The sequence below is a fragment of the Penicillium subrubescens genome (assembly GCF_028828155.1).
Source record: "Penicillium subrubescens strain IBT 31985 chromosome Unknown utg000007l_segment0_segment0, whole genome shotgun sequence".
NCBI classification, from domain to species: Eukaryota; Fungi; Ascomycota; class Eurotiomycetes; order Eurotiales; family Aspergillaceae; genus Penicillium; species Penicillium subrubescens.
This window is the reverse complement of record NW_026643157.1, coordinates 370,175-390,391: the sequence shown is the minus strand read 5'-3', so window position 1 is coordinate 390,391 and position 20,217 is coordinate 370,175. Positions and strand designations below refer to the sequence as shown.

General features: G+C 50.9%; 7 protein-coding genes across 7 annotated transcripts; 6 read left to right on the top strand and 1 right to left on the bottom strand.

Moving 5' to 3' along the window:
- Window positions 1-3,027: 3,027 nt before the first annotated feature.
- Window positions 3,028-4,886, top strand: N7473_009889 (bZIP transcription factor; the record flags this gene model as incomplete). Its single annotated transcript, XM_057155828.1, has 2 exons — window positions 3,028-4,009; window positions 4,072-4,886. The coding sequence occupies 2 exons, from the start codon at window positions 3,028-3,030 to the stop codon at window positions 4,884-4,886; spliced, it is 1,797 nt and encodes a 598-aa protein (XP_057004483.1).
- A 972-nt stretch (window positions 4,887-5,858) lies between these two features.
- Window positions 5,859-8,999, top strand: N7473_009888 (ribonuclease Z; the record flags this gene model as incomplete). Its single annotated transcript, XM_057155827.1, has 1 exon — window positions 5,859-8,999. One exon carries the CDS (start codon window positions 5,859-5,861, stop codon window positions 8,997-8,999), a length of 3,141 nt encoding a protein of 1,046 aa, XP_057004482.1.
- Window positions 9,000-9,483: 484 nt separating this feature from the next.
- Window positions 9,484-11,491, top strand: N7473_009887 (putative acid phosphatase; the record flags this gene model as incomplete). The annotated part of the gene is made up of 7 exons (XM_057155826.1): window positions 9,484-9,573; window positions 9,660-9,672; window positions 9,760-9,794; window positions 9,867-9,882; window positions 9,959-10,124; window positions 10,184-10,518; window positions 10,572-11,491. 7 exons carry the CDS (start codon window positions 9,484-9,486, stop codon window positions 11,489-11,491), a joined length of 1,575 nt encoding a protein of 524 aa, XP_057004481.1.
- Window positions 11,492-11,659: 168 nt separating this feature from the next.
- On the bottom strand, window positions 11,660-12,625 carry N7473_009886 (putative short chain dehydrogenase/reductase; the record flags this gene model as incomplete). The annotated part of the gene is made up of 1 exon (XM_057155825.1): window positions 11,660-12,625. The coding sequence occupies one exon, from the start codon at window positions 12,623-12,625 to the stop codon at window positions 11,660-11,662; it is 966 nt and encodes a 321-aa protein (XP_057004480.1).
- A 1,954-nt stretch (window positions 12,626-14,579) lies between these two features.
- N7473_009885 (uncharacterized protein) lies at window positions 14,580-16,474 on the top strand (the record flags this gene model as incomplete). The annotated part of the gene is made up of 5 exons (XM_057155824.1): window positions 14,580-14,687; window positions 14,745-14,833; window positions 14,893-15,186; window positions 15,238-15,687; window positions 15,742-16,474. The coding sequence occupies 5 exons, from the start codon at window positions 14,580-14,582 to the stop codon at window positions 16,472-16,474; spliced, it is 1,674 nt and encodes a 557-aa protein (XP_057004479.1).
- A 1,027-nt stretch (window positions 16,475-17,501) lies between these two features.
- On the top strand, window positions 17,502-18,955 carry N7473_009884 (GTR/RAG family Ras-related GTP-binding protein; the record flags this gene model as incomplete). Its single annotated transcript, XM_057155823.1, has 4 exons — window positions 17,502-17,845; window positions 17,916-18,017; window positions 18,070-18,753; window positions 18,808-18,955. 4 exons carry the CDS (start codon window positions 17,502-17,504, stop codon window positions 18,953-18,955), a joined length of 1,278 nt encoding a protein of 425 aa, XP_057004478.1.
- A 318-nt stretch (window positions 18,956-19,273) lies between these two features.
- On the top strand, window positions 19,274-20,141 carry N7473_009883 (putative heme/steroid binding domain protein; the record flags this gene model as incomplete). Its single annotated transcript, XM_057155822.1, has 2 exons — window positions 19,274-19,531; window positions 19,641-20,141. The coding sequence occupies 2 exons, from the start codon at window positions 19,274-19,276 to the stop codon at window positions 20,139-20,141; spliced, it is 759 nt and encodes a 252-aa protein (XP_057004477.1).
- Between the last annotated feature and the right edge of the window lie 76 nt (window positions 20,142-20,217).

Below are 20,217 nucleotides of genomic sequence, written 5' to 3'. Positions count from 1 at the left end.
TGAGAAGTCAGTTGAACATTCGAGACCACAGCCATGAAAAGCCAACCTTCACAGGATGAGTTTTTACGGGGAGTACCTGATTGGGGTTGATAGGCGATCTAGATCCCGGATGCTAGATCGATATATGGGGTCGCAATTAAACTGTTCCAAACTTTCGATGCTGAGTGCGGTGATATTCCAACGGTACCTGGGTTGTCGTCATGCAACCATATTTTCAACGCCCGTCGAGGCCCTCAAGTCGACTCAGTCAAGGGTCTTGAGGGTCTTTGTAAAAGCCGGGCGATCAGGGACGTGGCGGGACTTGTAGGAGTCGTCGTCACATAACCAGACAATGGACAAAGAGTTAAACTAATCTGGGATGCTCTGGACCGTAGCTCAACATTTGGACGGCGTGCGCAAGATGCGTTTCAGTGTAGCCGTGGAATGCTGCCAGAATCAGTCCATCTTTCCTTCACCGGTTCGCAGACTTGTTGATCCTTGGTAGAGAAAATTATTCTCAATAGTGCGCAAAGCACAAAGTAAAGTTCGTTTACCTGCCCGCCATTTTTCGTATACACGGACGGAAACTTGACTATTGGAAAGTGGAGGGACAGAATGCCGAAGCCCTATGAGGGACCCACCACGTACCAGCTGAAGATTTCGATCAAGCCGAGCTTCGGCGCCGGTTTGGGAAGGAGACCTCCGCACTCCGACCAATGATCGCGTTCTTCGTAAAGTCACGAGTGTTCTGGAAGGAATGGAGATGAATCGAAAGCCCGGCTTGAATCTTCAAGATCGCTAAGCGCCTGTTAGAGTATTAATGATCGCCTCAATTATTGATGCCGAACTGGCGCCACAGTGCATCATGCGTGGCAGGTCTATTTTTACGTGGATGACCACTGCAAAGATGATGCTGTACCGACGTATGGTGGAACACGGAGCAGGAAGGACATGTGGCATCGAGGCGCAGACAGAAACCTTCTGACACAGCCTCAGATTCGCACGATGTCGTTCAAAGACAAAATGCCAGTGAAATTCGCATGGCATGTCTCAGCCCTAGGTGATCTTTGCTGAAAAAGGGGCCAACCCCGGCCGGTCTCGTTCATCTGCGAACAAAGCTCTCTCGGTCCGTGATCCACTCGTTGAGTCCAGACAGAGGCGGTTATGATTTATCCCGTACCACTCAACGAGTAGGGCGAGATGTTGAAAGCGAAGGCCCTGCGCCGCAGATGTCGAATTCGAACCCTCGAAAAAGAGCAATTAAGTTTGCCCTTGCCACCACTAACTCACCGGATCGCCTGTATTGAGGATAGAATATGGAGAAGTGAGATTCAATAATCGGCGAGGTGTTGGTGGTAAACCCGAGGAAATGAAGAAAGAAGACTCGGCTTTGAATTAAACTCGGCCGAGCTAACCAAATCCAGAATAGGCTTACATCACGTGCAGCGGAAGTAAGCCGGCGCCAAAAAAAGATCATCGCAAATTTGAGCAAAGCCTTTTCGGGCTGAGATGAATTTAAATAATTCCGATGAATCGATAGTCTTGAGCCAGAAAAACCTTATTGCTAGTCTCGACTCTTTGCCCTGTGATCATGTCCACCTTGCTGAGACGACGGGTTCGGTACTCCGAAATGATCATCTTCCGTGGTTTTGCCTACCATAGAATTCTAGGCCTCCCGGCGTTGGAGGCTTGACGCCCAGCGCCTCAGCCTCGTTCCATATTTCATGGATAAATGTTTCGTTTTGCTAGGTCTTGATCGGCACATCTAATCCGATAATGATGAGCTTTGTTCACTTGCTTCAGGATTCAATGGAGAATAGAACCCAAGGCTGGCGTGGTCAGCCAGGAATTCAAGGTTATGCACAAGGCTGACAGGCATAACCTCGTTCATCCCAAGCTTTTCTTCACCACTAATTCCAGTATTAGCGGCCTATCATCCTTGTCGATAGAGCTAAGTGGGCTACTTCGATTGGTGGCCACCATTCAAAGCGCTGGATGCAGCCCCCGTTGGTCTCTAGTGCCGAGATAGCCCAGTTTGGCGTTGAGATTGGCTCATTAGAGCGGCTGGTGATCTTTGAAAACAACTCCTGTATGTACTGTACTCTGTATAGTACGTCTCGTAGCGCCCCTAGGTTCAATCGTCTTGATAGTCGCAATTGTACCTCGTGAGTTATGCATTCCTCTACCAAACCCCTGCTGTCAACGAGGAATGCGACTTGGCCGAATGCGGTAATCCAGAGCTGATGGGCGATAAACAGGCACAGCCACTGGCGTCATGCAGTGACCTCGGTGAAATCTACTCAGTAGAGTCGGTACAGTAAGTCTGGAACGAACCATAGACTAATAATAAAAATGCATGATAATCTTGGAAATTCATTACTTCAGAAGCCAATCAGAGCCAGTTGTTCCTGCACTGATGAGCCCCACTTACCAAGTATAGTTAGAGATTCGGTCACAGCCATACAGTACTTCAGTATTGTAGTTGTACATTTTTTTCAGGCAGATGTCAATAGTTCAACGACAAACAGTTGACGAGAGACTTCAGTAGAACGAAAACGGAAATTTACTCGTAAATCAAGCTCTAAAGTATACTACTGAACATACTATAGCCCTCGACAGAGTAGATGTGTTCAATAGTGTCGTCGACAGACCAAAGGGAGAGATGCCGGGGTAAACAGCAACCGTTTCAGCGCGGGTGGCAACCGAACCAATCACTGGTTCGGGGCAGCCAGCCCCGCTGAGTCAGCCCAGAGGACGCGCAATCCTCGCTGGCCTGTTGGGCCCTTTGGGGCCTTTGGGGCCTTTGGAGAGGGGGGCCCTTTATGGCTCTGGCTGTTCGCTCTCCTGATTTCCACTTTTATCACATCCCCTCTCCCCTTCTCCATCCTAGACCCAGACATCCAAACTTTTTGATCGATTTGATCCCCCTCTAGAACCACACTCGCTCCTTCTCTCGCTTCTCTCAACCCACCCCCCTATCCTTATATAACCTGCCCCCTCCCAAAATCCCATTATTGAAAGGGGTAAGGTACCAAACACCTACACACCATGGCAACTCTCGCAGAACATCCTATGCACGCCACGGCCTCGCCGATGCCGATGAACACTTCTTACGACCAAGACCTCGACTCCTTTATCAACTTCGACCAACTCGCCTACACTTCCGCCGACGCCGCCCGTCCCAAGGTTGCGCTCACCAGCCAGCCGTCCGTCGCCGGCACTGAATACAGCGCCAGTGATGTCCGCAGCACCAGCTTCGCTTCCAGTGGACAATCCCCTCTCGCCTTTCCCGCCCCTAGCCATCACTACGAAGAGCACCGCCAGCAGACCGGTCTGCCACCTGGTGCCTTGTCCATGACCTACAACCAGGTTCCCCAGATGAACTTCACCAACGGTGGCCAGGGCTACCCGATGAACGGAGAGGTCTTCGCTGGACAGATGAAGCGTGAGGATACCACCTTCGACTTTAACACTGCCCCGGTTCGCAACCCATCCGAGATGGACATCGAGTCGGATGGTTTGAACAACGCCCCGTATTTCTTCCAGGCTGGCCCTGGCAAGAACCAATATGTCGACCCCAACGCGCTCGGCGGCCATGAGCTGGCTCAGGCTGGTCCGTCCACCCAAGTCGGCCGCATGTACCCTGGCATGCATCAACAGCAGGCTGCGATGGCCAAGGCCCAGCAACAAAAGCACAACGATATGCTCCGTCAACAACAGATGCAACAGCGTCGCGTGGAGGAGGCTCCCAATGGCGCCGCCGTGCGTGGTTCTCGTCAGCCCGATCCCGTTGTTGAGGAGCGTATCTCCCGCCTGCTTCAGCAGATGCGTGCCAATGCCGTTGCTGCCGGCGAGGCTTCGCCCTCTCCCTCGGTTCTTCCTCACATGGCCAAAGCCAAGAAGGACGAGGCTGATATGGACGAGGATGAGCGTCTTCTGGCTAGTGAGGAGGGTAAGAAGCTCAGCAGCAAGGAGCGTCGCCAGCTACGGAATAAGGTGTCTGCTCGTGCTTTCCGCTCCCGTCGCAAGGGTATGTATGAGTCGACTTAAAATTGAATGCGACTTCAGTAGCTAATAACCATTTTCCTGCAGAGTACATTGGTCAGCTTGAGAGCGAGATTGCGACCCGCACCAACGAGGCTCACGAGCTGCGTCTTCAAAACCGCGCCCTCTATGAGGAGAATGCCCGCCTCAACGACCTGGCCCGCATGCTCTTGGGCTCTCCCCAATTCGCCAGCTTCCTGAACGACATGCCCGACACCCTCCCATCCCAGATGGCCGCCCCTCAGCAGCCTCAGCAGCAGATCCAGCACCAGCAGGCCGCCCCTCAGCCCACCATGCCGGCCACCATCCCCAAGGAGGCCAGCGCTCCTCGTCCCCAGGAGTTCCAGATGCAGCAAAACCCCCAGGTTACGATGGCTATGGTCCCCAACCAGGGCATGGACGCTTCCATGATGACCAGCAACGGTTGGAACTCGGGTATTGACATGAACTACGGCAATGCTTCCGTCTTCGCAGTCCTTGATGTTCCCGCAGGCCCCGAGCTCGACATCGAGGCTCTGTGTGGCAAGTCATCCTCGCACCTGTCTAGCGACAAGAACGAGGCCCCAGTCCTTGACCTGCCTGAGATCCCCGACCTGGATTCCCTGACTCAGAAGTCTGATGTCAGCTTCCCTGCTGGCTCCGAGCCGGATCTCTTCGCTGACTCACCTGCTACTTCTACTCTTGCTGATGACGAGCTTGTCTTTGACGGTATCCCGACTGAGAAGTTCTCCCCTAGCTACGAGCTTGTGGTGGGTTCCCCCTACGAGGTCACTGACGCCGACAAGAACCGTTTGAGATCGCTCTGCCAGAGTATGCATGCCGCCTTTGAGCGGGTGTCATTAGCCACTTCCCACCTCCAGTGATTCCCCATTTAGCGTCCTACCTTTCTGGTACCATTTTCTTTGTATATCTGTCTATTTATGTACTAGCATCGCCCTGTCTCCTTTCTCATTTTGCGTTTTTTTTTTTTTTTTTCTCTCATGCCTGGTGAATCACACACCTACGCCGAATTGTCTAGCTACATCTTGCGAGTGATCGGGGCTGGAGTTTCTCAGATGGCCCCTCGGGAGTTTTATGGCGCTCATTAGTTTTTCATCGTGTGTATCTCCCGGGCTGGGCTATGGGCTTTTGGGTGGAAATTTTTGTAGCGATTACTCGGCGCATACTATGACACAGCCAAATAAGAGCTGAAAATTGATATAACTACTCTATGAATATGGATTTCCAAATACTTGTAACACATCGTAACATATCCTTTCTTTAAGCCAATTAAATGTGATGAATGATCTAATTGGTAGTTGAGCAACTTTGGTGAAGGTTGACTCAGGCGGGCGTGACGCAGAGGGATCTCCACCCAAAAAAGTTCGGTTCCGCAGCTTCGCTCCGCATCAAATTATCATCCTTCCCCCGTCTCTCGTACGGCCAATCTATGCTGATTTCTACCTCATTTTCTCTCTCCTCCAGCCAAATTGGCTTCCTTCAGTGCCCGCGGTAACCTCTTTGCCGCGGTTTCTCGCGCTGTCGCCCCGCGCGTGTTTCCTCGAACGTCAGTCTCAACAACCGTTCTTCTTACAGCAGGATTTCGCAACACTACAGTTCGACAACCCTTTCAACACCAGCGAAAACCTCAAGTCACGACTGTCAAACGTCCCCAGCTCCGCGTTCGAAAGAAACCAGCTCAACCCTTAGACCCACACATCGCCGCAGACACCTGCATCATTCCTTATACTGCGCAATCCGTCCCTCCTGTACAGAGATACGTGATTTGTGAACCGGAGTCCCTCGAAAATCCAGATATCAAGGACATTCGTATAGACTCGAAAGGCGTACACCCAATGAAGGCCTGGTTCGAGGTTATCACGACGCCGACGGCCGACACCCCCGGGACGGTTGTCGGCCTCCATTTCCCCGACAAGCGTTACTTGTTCGGTCAACTTGCAGAGGGCACACAACGCGCGTGTACGGAAAGATCTCACAAGTTGGCTTCGATTGGCGACATCTTCATAACAGGTCGGACAGAATGGGCTAATATGGGAGGCATGATTGGTGTCATTTTGACCCAGGCGGATGCGCTGAAGTCCTCGAATGATGCATTGGAGGAAGGGAACAAGAAAAAGGCGGAGCGCAAGGCTGCTGGTACGCAGGCTAAAAACAAGGCCAAGCAGTCCTCTAGCGCGGAAGAGCCGAGGAAAATTAACGTGACTGTCCATGGAGCTACGAATCTGATGCACACAATGGCTACGGCGAGGCGTTTTGTTTTCCGCACGGGTATGCCCATATACATGAAGGAGTATGACTCGGCAAGCATTTCAAAGCAGATTCGTACGGACAAGGAGGATCCCTTTGAGGTACCCACTTTCATTGATACGAACATCAAGGTCTGGGCTCTGCCTCTTAAGCCGACTGGTGCTTCGCAAGTGGTGCGCTCGCACAGCCCGCGGAAGCGCAGCCTGGATGAGTTCCAGGAGACCGACGAACAGTTGGACCAGAATGCGCAGAATCAGATGCTGAGACAGTCTATTGTCTCGGACATGTTCGATTCAGACTGGAAGATGGATGCGCTCATTGAGACCCCCTTGGCGGAGGTGAAAATGCCGGCGGCTCTCTTTGTGCGCAATGTGGATACTAAGGACATTGAGCCGTATAAGGGTCCTATCCCTGGTGACGAGAAGGAGTTGCCTGACATCAAGGTCCTTGTTCGAAAGCCTTGGCCTGGCGCCACAATTACTTCTCTGCCACCAACCACTCCCTCGAAAGAGGCGGTCTCTTACGTGATTCGGAGTCACGATATTAGAGGAAAGTTTGATGCCAAAAAGGCCAAGGACCTGGGTGTCAGCGAAGGTCCGGACTTTGCTCGACTGGCGCGGGGAGAGGCCGTCCAGGCGTCAGACGGCAGCACGGTTACCCCGAATATGGTTCTGGGTGCAGTTCGACGTGGCAAAGGCCTTGCGGTCATTGACTTGCCATCACCAGAGTATGTCGAGGATCTGGTCAACCGCCCCGAGTGGAATTCGCCTTCTGTAACAACCGAGCTCAAAGTCTTCATCTGGATTCTGGGACCGGGAGTGGGTGACCACCCCAAGCTTCGGGAATTCGTTGCACGATTCCCCGATGCTAAGCACACCGTTTCTGGTGTGGATTATTGCCCCAACTACCTGGCATTCAACAGTGCTGCTGGGGCTGCTGTCCGACTTGCTCGTCTGAGGGGAGATAACTACCCAATTCCTGTCCATGACAATGTGACAGTCCCACAAGCCCAGACTGGCTCCCAACCAGGGAGCATTTCGCTGGAGGAGTCTCCATTCGAAGCTCTCCAGCCTGGGCTTGTTATCGACATGGAGCCGCAATTTGGCTTCAACAAGAGCGATGCCATAACTCCTTTGAATACTGCCAAGACTCTTTTCCAGATTCCACGGTCTGTTGAAAAGCGAATGGAAGTCATTCGCACCCGGGTCAAGAAGCCATATTTCCAACACCAACTAGCTGAGATGCGCAAGGGCCTTCCTGGCGCTGATGTTGAGATTACTGCCCTGGGAACAGGATCATCTTCCCCTTCCAAGTACCGCAACGTGTCTGCGACACTACTCCACGTTCCTGGATATGGTTATTATCTTTTGGACTGCGGTGAGAACACACTTGGACAGATCAACCGTGTTTTCGGTTATGAAAAGACCCGCGAGATTTTGCAGAACCTGCGCATGATCTGGATTAGCCACCTTCACGCCGACCATCATCTCGGCACAGCATCCTTGATTAGGGCCTGGTACCAGGAGAATTATGGGTCAGATTCTAAGCCGATCGAGCCAGAGAGTGACATTACGAAAATCCTCCAGGAAAAGCGCCTGGCTGTGGTGTCCGATGAGATGATGATTGCCTGGCTGGAAGAGTATGCCGCAGTGGAGGATTTCGGCTTTGACAAGTTGATCCCCCTGTGTGCGCACCCCGACCCCGCAGGACCTTCCATCATTACCCGGTTCAGCCTCCGCCAAAGTCGCAACGGCAACTCTCCTTATGGGATGGCATCTGGTGGAAGAACCGTACTCAACTTCAAGGATGATTCCTCGCCTCTGACTCCGCTGCTGAAGTCTGCTCTCGGTGTGGATGATATCCTTACCACTCGTGTGAAGCACTGCAAGGGCGCCCTCGCCGTCTCTATCGTCTTCCCCGATGGATTCAAGGTCTCCTATTCTGGTGACTGCCGACCTTCGGACAAGTTTGCCTCCATTGGCCAGGGATCAACCCTTCTCATCCACGAAGCCACCTTCCAGAATGACATGATCGGCTCAGCACTTGCAAAGCGTCACTCCACCGCAGCCGAGGCCCTTGAAGTCGCCCGCCGCATGGGTGCTCGCTCAATCTTCCTCACGCATTTCAGTCAGCGGTATCAGAAGATCGCCGCCATTGACCAGAATGCCGGAACAAACAGGCACAATGACGTTGATATGTGCGATATTGCCGCCAAGGAAACCACCGACCCTGACATCCCCCTTGACGAGCCCGAAGAGCAGCCGTCAACCCTTAAATCCGCCGCACACCTACTCGATGACATCCACTTCCCATTGCCAGATCGCCCAGGCCTGCCGCGCAGCGACTATATCCCAGGCATAAACGCCCCTTTTTCCGCGGCCATGGACTACATGCGCGTCAAGGTTGGCGACCTCGCTCTGGCACAGGCTTACGCTCCCGCAGTTGAGAAGCTGGTCGAACTTCTGGAGAGAGACGCCTACGTGCAATCGGAGATTACCAAGAAGGCTATCCGTGAAGCGGAGGAAGTGCGCAAAGCGAAGAAGAATAAGAAGTTCGCGGGTAAGAAGGGGGTTGCTGCTGTTGGCGCTGCCGCTGCGGCTGCAGTCGCTGCAGAGGTTGAGGAAGTGGAGGAGAAGAAGAAAAAGCCTGAGTTTGAACTACCGGAGCACTCGGTGTGGAGTGCTAGTGAGAGTGAGGCTGGGTGGGAGACGAGTGACTTTGAGGAGTAAAATGTCCGCACTATTGTATATAGAGTATGTATGCCTCGTTGTGCAAACACTACAGAATACCAGATATCCTTTGCATCTGATCTGAAATGCTACTCTGCTCTAATAGCAATGTATCTGTTCTTCAAATTGTTAGCGGGTTGTCTATGACTTCGGGACCTCGGCACAAAGTTATCCATGCTAAGTAGAGCTGCTTGCCAGACGAAAAGCAAAGTGCATTTTCTCCTATGCCATTGACAAAAATTGCTAGAAAATACTGAAATAGTAGTGTCACAAAAGTATTCCATATCTACTGTTAGATAGTACAATCAAGGATCTATCTATGCACTCCATCCTGTAAATCCCCGATTCTAGATGCAGCTCCACGGTGAACCCCCCACGCCAACCAGCGCCCCCTCACCGCCCCCGGCCCACCAGGCGTGTCATCGCCAACATCGCCAGGAACTCCGATCATCTCTCCACCTCCCTGACGTATCCACGGACGGCAATGACGACCCTTATCCCCCGCGAGGCGTACTCCCCCGAGGAGCTACAGCGCCTCTATCCCAAGGAGCTGAAGCTGCAATTGGTGCAAGTGGTGAGTTTGAGCGATCTATACTCCCAGTCCGAGGGCGCGGATTGAGTTGGGGTAGCTTAACTAACGTTGCTCTAACCCCCCGGCAGTTCTTGCGTCATGGTATGCGTTTGACCTAAGCCAATTTGTTTTAGACGTTGTCTTTGGATGGCTTTTGGGGATTGGATAGAGGCTGATTTCTTGGTGTAGGCGAGCGTACGCCTGTTTCGTCGCGGTTTCAAAATGTATGTTCTGTTCCCTTTCGTCATAGACTGAGTTAGTTGTATGGACTGGGTGGTTGCTAATGCGCTGTGAAGACAGGCCTGAGTCCATGTTTGTCCTCCCTTTTATCTGATGTTCTATTCAGCCGATCTTATAATACAACAATTGACTGATTCACCGGGTATAGACTGGCCTTATTGTGGTGTCGCAAGACGCATGGTTCAGATGGCTGCCGGCAACCAGGATCTCTCCTCGTGGAATGGTTTCCAATGGCGGCGGAAGATGGAGGCTTTTGGTGATAACGATGAGGCGATTGTTGCGACCGGGGCTGGAGGTGAAATTGAGGCTATGTGGTTAGTAGTTTCTACTTGTCTTGAGACAGATAGGATTAGACGAGCTAATTACCCTATAGTACTCACGGTGAACTCACCGACAAGGGTCGCGAGACAACCTATGCGCTTGGCACGCGTCTGCGCCACCTATACGTCGACCAACTCGGCTTCATGCCTAACATCAAGTCCGATACAGAGGATATGTACCTTCGCGCCACGCCTATTCCTCGCGCTCTCGAGTCCCTGCAGCAGGCCTTTTGGGGCTTGTATCCGACCAGTGCACGCACTCAAGATTTCCCCCCACCTGTGATCGTCGCTCGCTCTGTGACTGAGGAGACGCTTTTCCCTAATGAGGGTAACTGTCGCCGGTTCCGACAGCTTGCTCGCCTCTTTGCCGATCGTGCTGCGGCTCGATGTAAGTTGATCAATTTGAATATGGTGGTCACTTCTGACTGAAATATTGTATAGGGAATGACTCTGAGCAGATGGATTATCTGAACAAACTCTGGTCAAAGTACATGCCCGAGACCTCGCCAAAGGTGGCTGTGGATGCTCACCCACGTCTGTCGGGTATCATGGACACTATCAATGCTACTGACGCACATGGCCCGGCTACTAAGCTCCCTTCGGAATTCTATGACAAGAAGGGCCGCGCGATTTTGGATCGCATTGCAGTCGAAGAATGGTTTGCGGGTTATAATGAGAGCAGCGAGTACCGCAAGCTCGGTATTGGTGCTTTGATGGGCGATGTTGTCGACCGTATGGTCAGCACCGCTGTCGATGGTGGATGGCGCAGTGAAAGCTCTGCATCTGGATCTGGTATTCCCGAAGCTGGCAAGTCTATCAAGTTTGCCATGAGCGGATGCCACGATACCACCCTTGCCGCTATCTTGTCCAGTGTTGGTGGTTTCCAGAATGAAAACTGGCCGCCTTTCACCTCCTCGATTGCCATTGAGCTTTTCTCTCAGGCTTCTAGCAACAAAGCTGATGCTGGTAACTTGCTTGAAGAGGTTTCCAACCCACCTGTTGCCGCTAAGAAGACTGGTGTCTTCTCGTCGCTCCTGGGTGGTGGCAAGTCGGTATCTACGCAACCATCCCCTTCCGAGACTGCCCGTGCCCCGGTGTCATCTTTCCCCGAGGAGACCCGTGATACCCTGCGCAAGCACTACGTCCGTATTCGCTACAACGACCGCCCCGTGCGCATCCCTGGCTGTGCTGCCAAGGCTGAGAACCACCTCCCTGGTGATGAGACTTTCTGCACATTGGACGCCTTCAAGGAGATTGTCGACAAGTTCACGCCCAAGAACTGGCAAAGCGAGTGCGCCGCCAACTTGGGTGCTGGTCTGCATGGCCCTAACGACGAGGCACGCTCTACTGCTGGTTTCTAGACTATTGTGACTGTATACCTGTGCTTTTCTGCTGTTTCTCAGTCTCGTGTTTATTCTACTTGCCCGTACAGATATATGGGAGATTAATGGTTTGTTGGGATTGTGTAAATCTGCGAAAGACCGCTTCTAGAATACAAATGCAAATATTGCCCTTTTTCAAGACTTGTCTCACTGCCTCTTGAATGCCTTCTCCTCTCCTCTCTTCTTTATAGCCATCATCCTTCCGATCGTGGCATGCATCAATACCCACCGTGGCATAACCTCGAACGAGAGACCCTGCAACCAATGCCAAAAATACGCCCACACAATAACCTTGCCACATCCCACCCGATCCAATGCCGCTTTCGCCAACGTTCGCGCCAAAGGAACAAATAGGGTACTCTCAACATCATACCCAGCAGACTTCACCTCCCCAACCCGCAATCCCATCACTTCCACACCACACCTTTCCGCAGAACATTCCGCCTCCAGCGCCTTTGTAAAAGAGTCCACAAATCCCTTCGTCGCGGAATAAATACAGATATACGGCAATCCGTATTGCGAGAGCGATGAAACATTCAAGATAAGTCCAGACCGACCTTGACCCTCTGATAAAAGCGGGAGAAGAACACGCGTAATCTGCGCCATAAACCGCGCATTCTTGTCAATCGTCGCGTCCACGTCCGCATACTTTAATGTCCCCAGTGTGACAGACGGTCTCTTCTCGCCGCCGACATTATTAACCAGCACACTTAATCTGCCCTGCCCCTGGCCTTCGTTACCGATGATATCGCGCACTTGCTCCGCTATATCATCAACACCATCATTCATACCCACAGCATCAAGAACCACAATCCCGGTCTTTCGCTCCGGAAACGCAGTGTTAAGTTCTGTCGCGCGCTGGACGAGTTTCTCGCGATTACGCCCGTGCAGAATAACGTTGAAACCACGGGAGCACAGCTCTTGACAGAAACCGAAACCTATTCCATCTGTGGCGCCTGTCACGAGGGCCCAGTTTTTGTTGGAGGTGTTGTACCGTTGTAGTTTGCTGGGGAGGAGGTAGATGCTTGCTTGGCGGGTGAGTTTGTAGCTTAGGTAGGAGAGGGTTGCGAGGCCGATTGTGCTTAAGGTTGTGGTCCAATTTGAGATGTCCATTGTTGTTGGATGGAGTGCAGTGGTTGATGGTATGGATTGAGGGATGTTAAGGATGGATGTGAATGTGACGTTGTGGGGAAGAGATCGATCGGTGATCGGGAGGTTGATTGTTGATCAACAGTGCAATTGGCTGAATTTAGGCTCGGTAGCTCCGTTGGGAGTTTTTTTTTCGTATTCGAAATCGTTCTGGAGAGTATATATTGAGCAGGATAACTACAAAGCATGTACTGAAGTAGCTCTTTTATACTTGGTTATACTTCTTTCATGCATCGGTGGATTTGGGGCTCATCGGTCCGTGGGTGAAACCGAATGCCGACCTGGGGGCCGACCGCGAGAATTGTCAATTATCATTCAGATATTCTTCTGATTGGATGAGGAGGGTCAATGGTGGATACTAACAATGTGAATATCTAATTATTCGTATTTGTTTACTCAAGTTGCAAGGCTGTACATATAATTCTCCCGATTGGCTATCTAGATCAACCCCTGCCAAGCCTGCCGGTGCCTTAGCTTGACTACGAATGCGCAGGCATAGGAGTGAGTCGTGATTTGATGGGATTCGGGCAGCTTCTGATGCATATGAACTAGTTCATTGGTAGATTGAACTGTAATCATCATCCATTTTCGCCCTTTCCCCATAGTCATGAACTTCTCCAGCCCATTCTCTACTAATTCAATCAGAATACTCTCTATGAACTTGCTCTCCAATCATCTTTATTATGACAGGTACCAACACTGTCTGCCCGATTCAATCAGCCTGAGAATTGATCTTGAAGACTTTGAAAAATTCTAATTTGCTCCTCAAATCAACTACAGTCATGAAATCTTATCCGGGAACTTTTTTCCTTGACTTAAGTGGTGCCTTTCGTCTGAATTCCGTTTTATGCATGATGCCCACTCTAACTCGGATAGCTCGAGCTAGCTTAGAAGTCGGTGCTCGTTGTTGATTGTGGCCGGAGAACGCGGACACCTCGCCGCAAGCTGCTAATTCCTCCTCCAACGTAAGCTTTGAAAGTCCAGGGCCTATTTTGGTTTATTTCCAGACCATTTCTCCATGTTTGAGGATTTTCTCGTGTAGTATTAGGGATGATTTTTTTAAAGCGGATATCGTAAGTAGTGTCCTAGATGATCTTGTGTTGTTAATGGTTTAATGGGTGTTCAATGTACCTTACTAGAGCAAAGCAATGGCTGTATGAGATATGTATAGAAATCAATTGCTCATTTATGCAAATTGCTTCATTGTATCATCCATGGTGGCAAACAGGGGTAGCGGAGCGTACATGTCCATTGTTTTTCGCGGGTCGATCAGGATGGCCTTAGCCTCGTGGGTATAATGGGATTAGCCCGTTCTTTATCTCGAGCTTCCGGCATTGTAATTATTGCATTGAGACTCTATAGTCAGATTCAGTCATTTTATTTCATCAAGTTTGTGTCACACGCTTCATAAGTCGTTCAAGTCCAACTTACGGTGGACCCACAGAACATACTACGACGTACTACGACACACGACTTTTCAAAGCTCAATACTCCTTGGGTGACCTGAAAGCACAGCATCCACCATCTTAGCCAATAATATCTCTTCTGAATCAGAATTACCGATGCATCCCTGTCAAATGAGGACCGTGAAGGTCAACAGCGCTACCCAGGTACCTTGGGGACCAGCACCACCATCCACTCAGAACACACCATTTATCAGCTAAAAGGTCCGCTCGAGAATTACTGGCTTGATCAAGGCTCCACTACTTACATAGTAGTCAGCAAATGCCTGTATGAGTATACATGTAGCTCAAGAACCGCTACCACTGACGCGCGATAGTGAGGAACTTGGAGACGATGGACTGGGATAGATAAATGGTGTTGCCCGCAAGGTGCTTCGTAGTTAGGAATCTAACTTGACATTTCTCGGGGGTTCCTTCTTTTCTTTTGCAAGTTCAATCATATTCTGAAAGCCACAATGGTTATCGATTCTGGCCGGGAGTCCGTGGCGTATCATGTCCCAACGCCTGCAGAGGACAAGCCTACAACGAAGCAGCTACCGGTGACCTTGCTCTCGGGTTTTCTAGTAAGACACTCGATAGTCGCCGAGGAAATCGACAACGCAAAGCTGACTTCCGTTTAGGGAAGTGGAAAGACCACTCTATTGAAACACATCCTCAAGTCACCCGATCATGGCTTACGCATCGCTGTCATTGTGAATGACATGAGTCAGTAAGTAATTCAAGGCTAAAGGCGTGATGAAACCATACTAATCCCGCTTCCAATACTAGGCTCAACATCGATGCTGCCCTCATCAAAAACCACAAGGTCTCTCAAACTACAGAGAAACTCATTCAGCTACAGAATGGCTGTATCTGCTGTACCCTCCGTGGAGACCTTCTCTCCGAATTAGCACGTCTCACAAAACAAAATGAGATCCAATATGTTATCATTGAAAGCACGGGCATTAGTGAGCCAATGCAGGTCGCCGAGACATTTACCGCAGAGTTCAGTGCTGCCATGCTGGAGGCTGAGGACCAGATCGCAGACACAGATGAGGACACAAAGAAGGTCCTGAAAGAAATGTGAGAGTGCTTTGACTTCGCGTTCCTGGTCTTCATTCTAACTGTCCACAGCGTTGAGATGGGTGGTCTACACACAATGGCTCGTCTCGATACCACAGTAACAGTCATCGATGCCTTTAACCTCCTCTCAAACTTTGACACCACAGAGTTTCTATCTGATCGCTATGGACGAGATGAGATTGTTCTCGAGGATGAACGTACAATCTCCGACCTCATGGTGGACCAGATCGAGTTTGCCGATGTACTCATCATCAACAAGATTGAAACCGTCGATCAGGCAACCCGTGACAAGATCTCACAATTGATCAAGCTACTCAACCCGGACGCCAAGGTTCTCATGTCCACCTACTCACAGGTCGATGTGCGTGAGATTGTTGCGACAAACAGATTCGACTTTGTGCGGGCCGCCTCTGGTGCAGGGTGGCTTCGTAGCTTGCATGAGATGACAATCCGTCAGACTGGCAATGGGGAACGCATGGCTCCTAAGCCAGAGACCCTGGAGTATGGGTTTTTTCCACTCTCCGGCAGATTTATCAAAAGCTAACGGCATCACAGGTACGGAATAAACAACTTTGTATACTCCGCTCGGCGGCCTTTCCATCCACGTCGTCTCTTTTCTCTCCTCCACGATAAGTTCATTATTCTTCAGAATAACGAAGAGGAGGACGAGGAAGACGAGAACGATGATGATGAGCAAGAGGATGAGATGGACACCGACTCCGACTCCGTGGAGGACTTCGGCCAACCAGATCCCGAGGACATCTTAAAAAACAAGCGTCAACACCCTGCCTTTGGGCCTGTCTTGCGCTCGAAGGGCTTCTTCTGGCTACCAACTCGGCCATTCCAATTTGGCGAGTGGAACCAAGCAGGCGGTATGTTGACCGTTGGCTGCGGAGGCCCTTGGTTTGCCGAGGTACCTGATGAGGCCTGGCCCGAAGATGAAGATGTCATCAAGTCAATTCAAAACGACTTCCAGGGCCCCTGGGGAGATCGGCGCCAAGAGCTTGTGTTCATTGGAGAGGGCATTGATCAAGCTGCGATTTCGGCCATTCTGGACGAGTGTCTGCTGAGTGACCACGATATGAAGCAGTGGGAGAAGGTCATGAAGAACAAAAAGCTTAGCCGAGAGGCCAAAACTAAAAAGCTGGCCAGTATTTGGGAAGATGGTTGGGAGGAATGGCCTGCTTTTGAGATTGAAGATGAGGAGGAGCTGGGGAAGCACCGCATCAGCGAGTATTTAGGTCATCAGCATGGCTCTAAGACGGGCCATAAGCATAGCCATCACTAGGGTTGAGAATTTTTGTCGAGTTGATAGAATGAATCAAAAGTTGTTCTTGTTTCAATAATGGGTATTTCCATGTTCTTCATCATTGTACGGAGTAGTGGATGTCGATTCTGATGATCGTTTTATCGTCTTATCGGACTTTAATCTCGTGCTTATCATAATCGATAACGATAAGCCGATAACGCGGATCCCCCAGCACTTGAGCAGCTCTCCGCCTTTCCTGACTTCCCCTCTGCAGTGCAACATCCTCAACTCCCTTGTCAACTGAGATACTGGACCAATTTCGTCTTCTCAAACCTGTGCAACTGCGATATCCGCTCAGCTCCTATCTTCTTCACTGATCTTACATGCCCCGCGCAGGGAGGATGCCTCAGGTCTAACTGCCGCCATCCGTTACCCCGTACCACCATATCCTGGCTCCGGTCTAGCTATCCTCGGATGAGCGCATTCCACTGTTTGACACTGGCTACTTTCTTTACTGTCTCTTCTCGGTGACTGTGGCTCTCTGTCACTCTTGTATGTTTTACCTGGCTCAATCTGACTTACATTGGCTGACATACTCCCAGAACCTTCGAAGGCCTGGTCATTGACCAACTATCTGCCCATGGAGGTAAGAAATATATTCTTTTCTGTTGATTTATGCCATGTCTATAAATCCCTCTTCCTGTTTGAATCTTTTCTTTTGCCCTTGTGTGGCTGAGTTGTCTCTGATGGCTCTCGGTTGATTACTGCTGCGTCTGGTTTTTACCCTTGGTGAGACAAGGAACGCCTGGCTCCGAGTACCATTTTACTATCGGTGAGAAAAGAAGAATGGAGATTGCTCTCATGCATGTCATGCTTTCTTATTTGTGGATTGCCTAGCTGGAGACATGCAAGCTTATCATTATCAAGATGTGATGGTGAGAGAAAGGTCTTCGGGGAGTATGATGTGTTCGCGTTGGTGGTGGGGATTCAATTCCCTTTGGGGTCGCTTAGTCGTCGACGTTGATGGTCATGGTGGTCACTGCTGTCGCCGTCTCCCCATCTCACCATGCTGCTGCTGTGCTCGTCTCCTTCTCATGTTTTTGTTTCCTCCCTGCTCGTATCCCCAGTCTTCACTCTCCCTTCGGACCATGCACCTCCCTGTCTGTCCAACATGGCCTTCCCGCATGTTCACAGAACCCGGTCCATGGATCTCACCAAGAAAGGCCGGCTCTCAAACCCTTGTCTCGTGCATCGTATTGAATCAAGCAAGAGCGTTGCCCAGCTAAGTCTCGAGGATATCTTACAGGGAACCACCAATACTGCCGTCTCGGCCCAATCCAGAGCGATTCTGGAGCCCAGTGTCAAACCTCGAGATGCGAAACCGCGTCTCCTCCTGATGGGACTTCGCCGGTAAGTTCGATTCCGAAGCTGGCCTGACTTGGACCCACTTGGGATACGCAAGATATTGACGTGATTCCAGGAGTGGCAAGTCATCCATCGCCAGCGTGGTCTTCCACAAAATGCCACCCAATGAAACTCTATTCCTCGAATCTACTACCCGCATTCAAAAAGACTCCATTCAGTAAGTAGTCGATCACACTCAGTCAACAAACGCATGACTAACGATTTTTCAGCTCCTTCATGGATTTTCAAGTATGGGACTTCCCTGGGCAGCTTGAATACCTTGAACCATCGTTTGATCTCGAAGACATCTTTGGAAGCCTGGGTGCCCTAGTATGGGTCATCGATGCCCAGGATGATTACCTGGACTCGGTAGCTCGTCTGAACCGCACAATCTTGACCGTCCAGCAGTACTACCCCGGCATCAACGTCGAGGTATTCATCCACAAGGTGGATGGACTGTCAGAGGAGTACCGGCACGACTCATACCAAGATATCGTCCAGCGCATCACCGATGAACTGAACGATGCCGGATACGAGAACGCCCCTGTACACTTCTACCTCACATCTATCTACGATTACTCCGTATTTGAAGCTTTCAGTAAAGTCATTCAAAAACTGATCCCCAACCTCTCGACGCTCGAGAACCTCATCACCACTCTGGGGAACAACTGTGGTTTCGAAAAGACCTACCTGTTCGACGTTCTCAGCAAAATCTACATTGCTTCCGATACACGGCCTGTCGATATGGCCGCCTATGAGATGTGCTCAGATTACATCGATGTGATTGTGGACATCTCCGAACTGTACTCCTGGGACCACCCGCTTCGCAAGCACAAGGGAGATCAAATGCAGGAGGCCGAGAGTCATGTGGTCCTGCACGACGAGACTATGCTTCACCTCATGGAGATGAACAAGTAAGGTCTTTCTTCCAATGTTTCTTTGTTTCACGCTGACAGTTTTCTTTCTAGATATCTCTGTCTCGTCTCGGTGATTCGTAACCCGGAGGCCCGGGAGAAAAAGGGCCTGATTGACATGAACTGTCGGACATTCCAGGAAGCATTGAATGATGTGTTCTCCCGAAGCTGGGAGCGCGAGGAAGACCATGCCGCGGAGTAAATACCATTGCTTGGTTCATGGCTCGATGTGAAATAGCTAGGAGAAGGTGGACATGGAATGAGACGCATTGGACGACTCTAAAGAAAAGACATGAATGAAGAAGATATTCCAAATTTCAAAATCATTTACTTTCAAGAACATAGCTTTTATCAACTAAATCATATGTGGTTGGTTGCATGGCTGTATTGTAGATCTTTCGCTCAGCGTGGCTTCCCCGAGATTCCATCCATTGCTCATCCGCTCTGCCACCTCTTCGATCGAATGGGAGAACTTCCACCGTCCAAACCTCCCCACTCACCACCCATCAAGGACTCGACAATGTCGGAACTTCGCCAGCGACAGCCTGCCACGTCCGCAGGATCCAGTCAAAATGCAGAGTCCGCCCCGCAACGCAGACAAGAGCGCCGTGCCGACGCAGAAGAAAGCCACGGCATCAGCACCCTCGACATCATCCGCATCATAGCTACTTTGATCCTCGCATCATGCGGTCTCTCCTACTACATCACCAATTCCGAATCCCTACTATGGGGCTACCGGCCCTGGTTCACTCGCTGGCCCGTCGTGAAAACCTACCTGGTATCTCTCTCTCTCCTTGTCAAGACTGATCGCGGGCGCACATCCCCCGATCTCAAAAGGAACATCACCTCATACACAAGGCAACTACTAACGCTACGATCTCTCCCAGACCGGCCCAGTTAACCTCACCCCCGCCGAACTCTCCCTCTATAACGGCTCCGACCCATCCCTCCCGATCTACCTCGTCGTCAACGGGTCTATCTTCGATGTCTCCGCGAACCCAGCTATCTACGGACCCGGCGGGAGCTACAATTTCTTCACAGGCCGCGATGCAACCCGCGCCTTCGTGACGGGTTGTTTCAAGGAGGATTTGAATGGGGATTTGATCGGGGTGGAGGAAATGTTCGTTCCTGTTGAGGATGTCGAGGATGAGGGTCTTACGAGTGCGGAAAGGAAGATTCGTCGTGAGCGGGAGGTTCGTCTTGCTCGGACTGCGGTTGAGAAGACGGTGGATCGGTGGGAGGCGTTCTTTAGGGATCATAAGAAGTATTTCCAGGTTGGGAGGGTGGTGAATGATGGGGTTGTTGATGCTGAGAAGGGGAAGAGGGAGTTGTGTGAGAGTGCAAGGAAGCAGAGGCCAAAGAGGAGCGAGATGAAGGAGAAGTCGTAAGGGTGGTGGTGGTTATGCGGGGGAACATAAGATAGTACCCCTGTGATTGTGATGGGGGAGTTGATAATTTATAGCA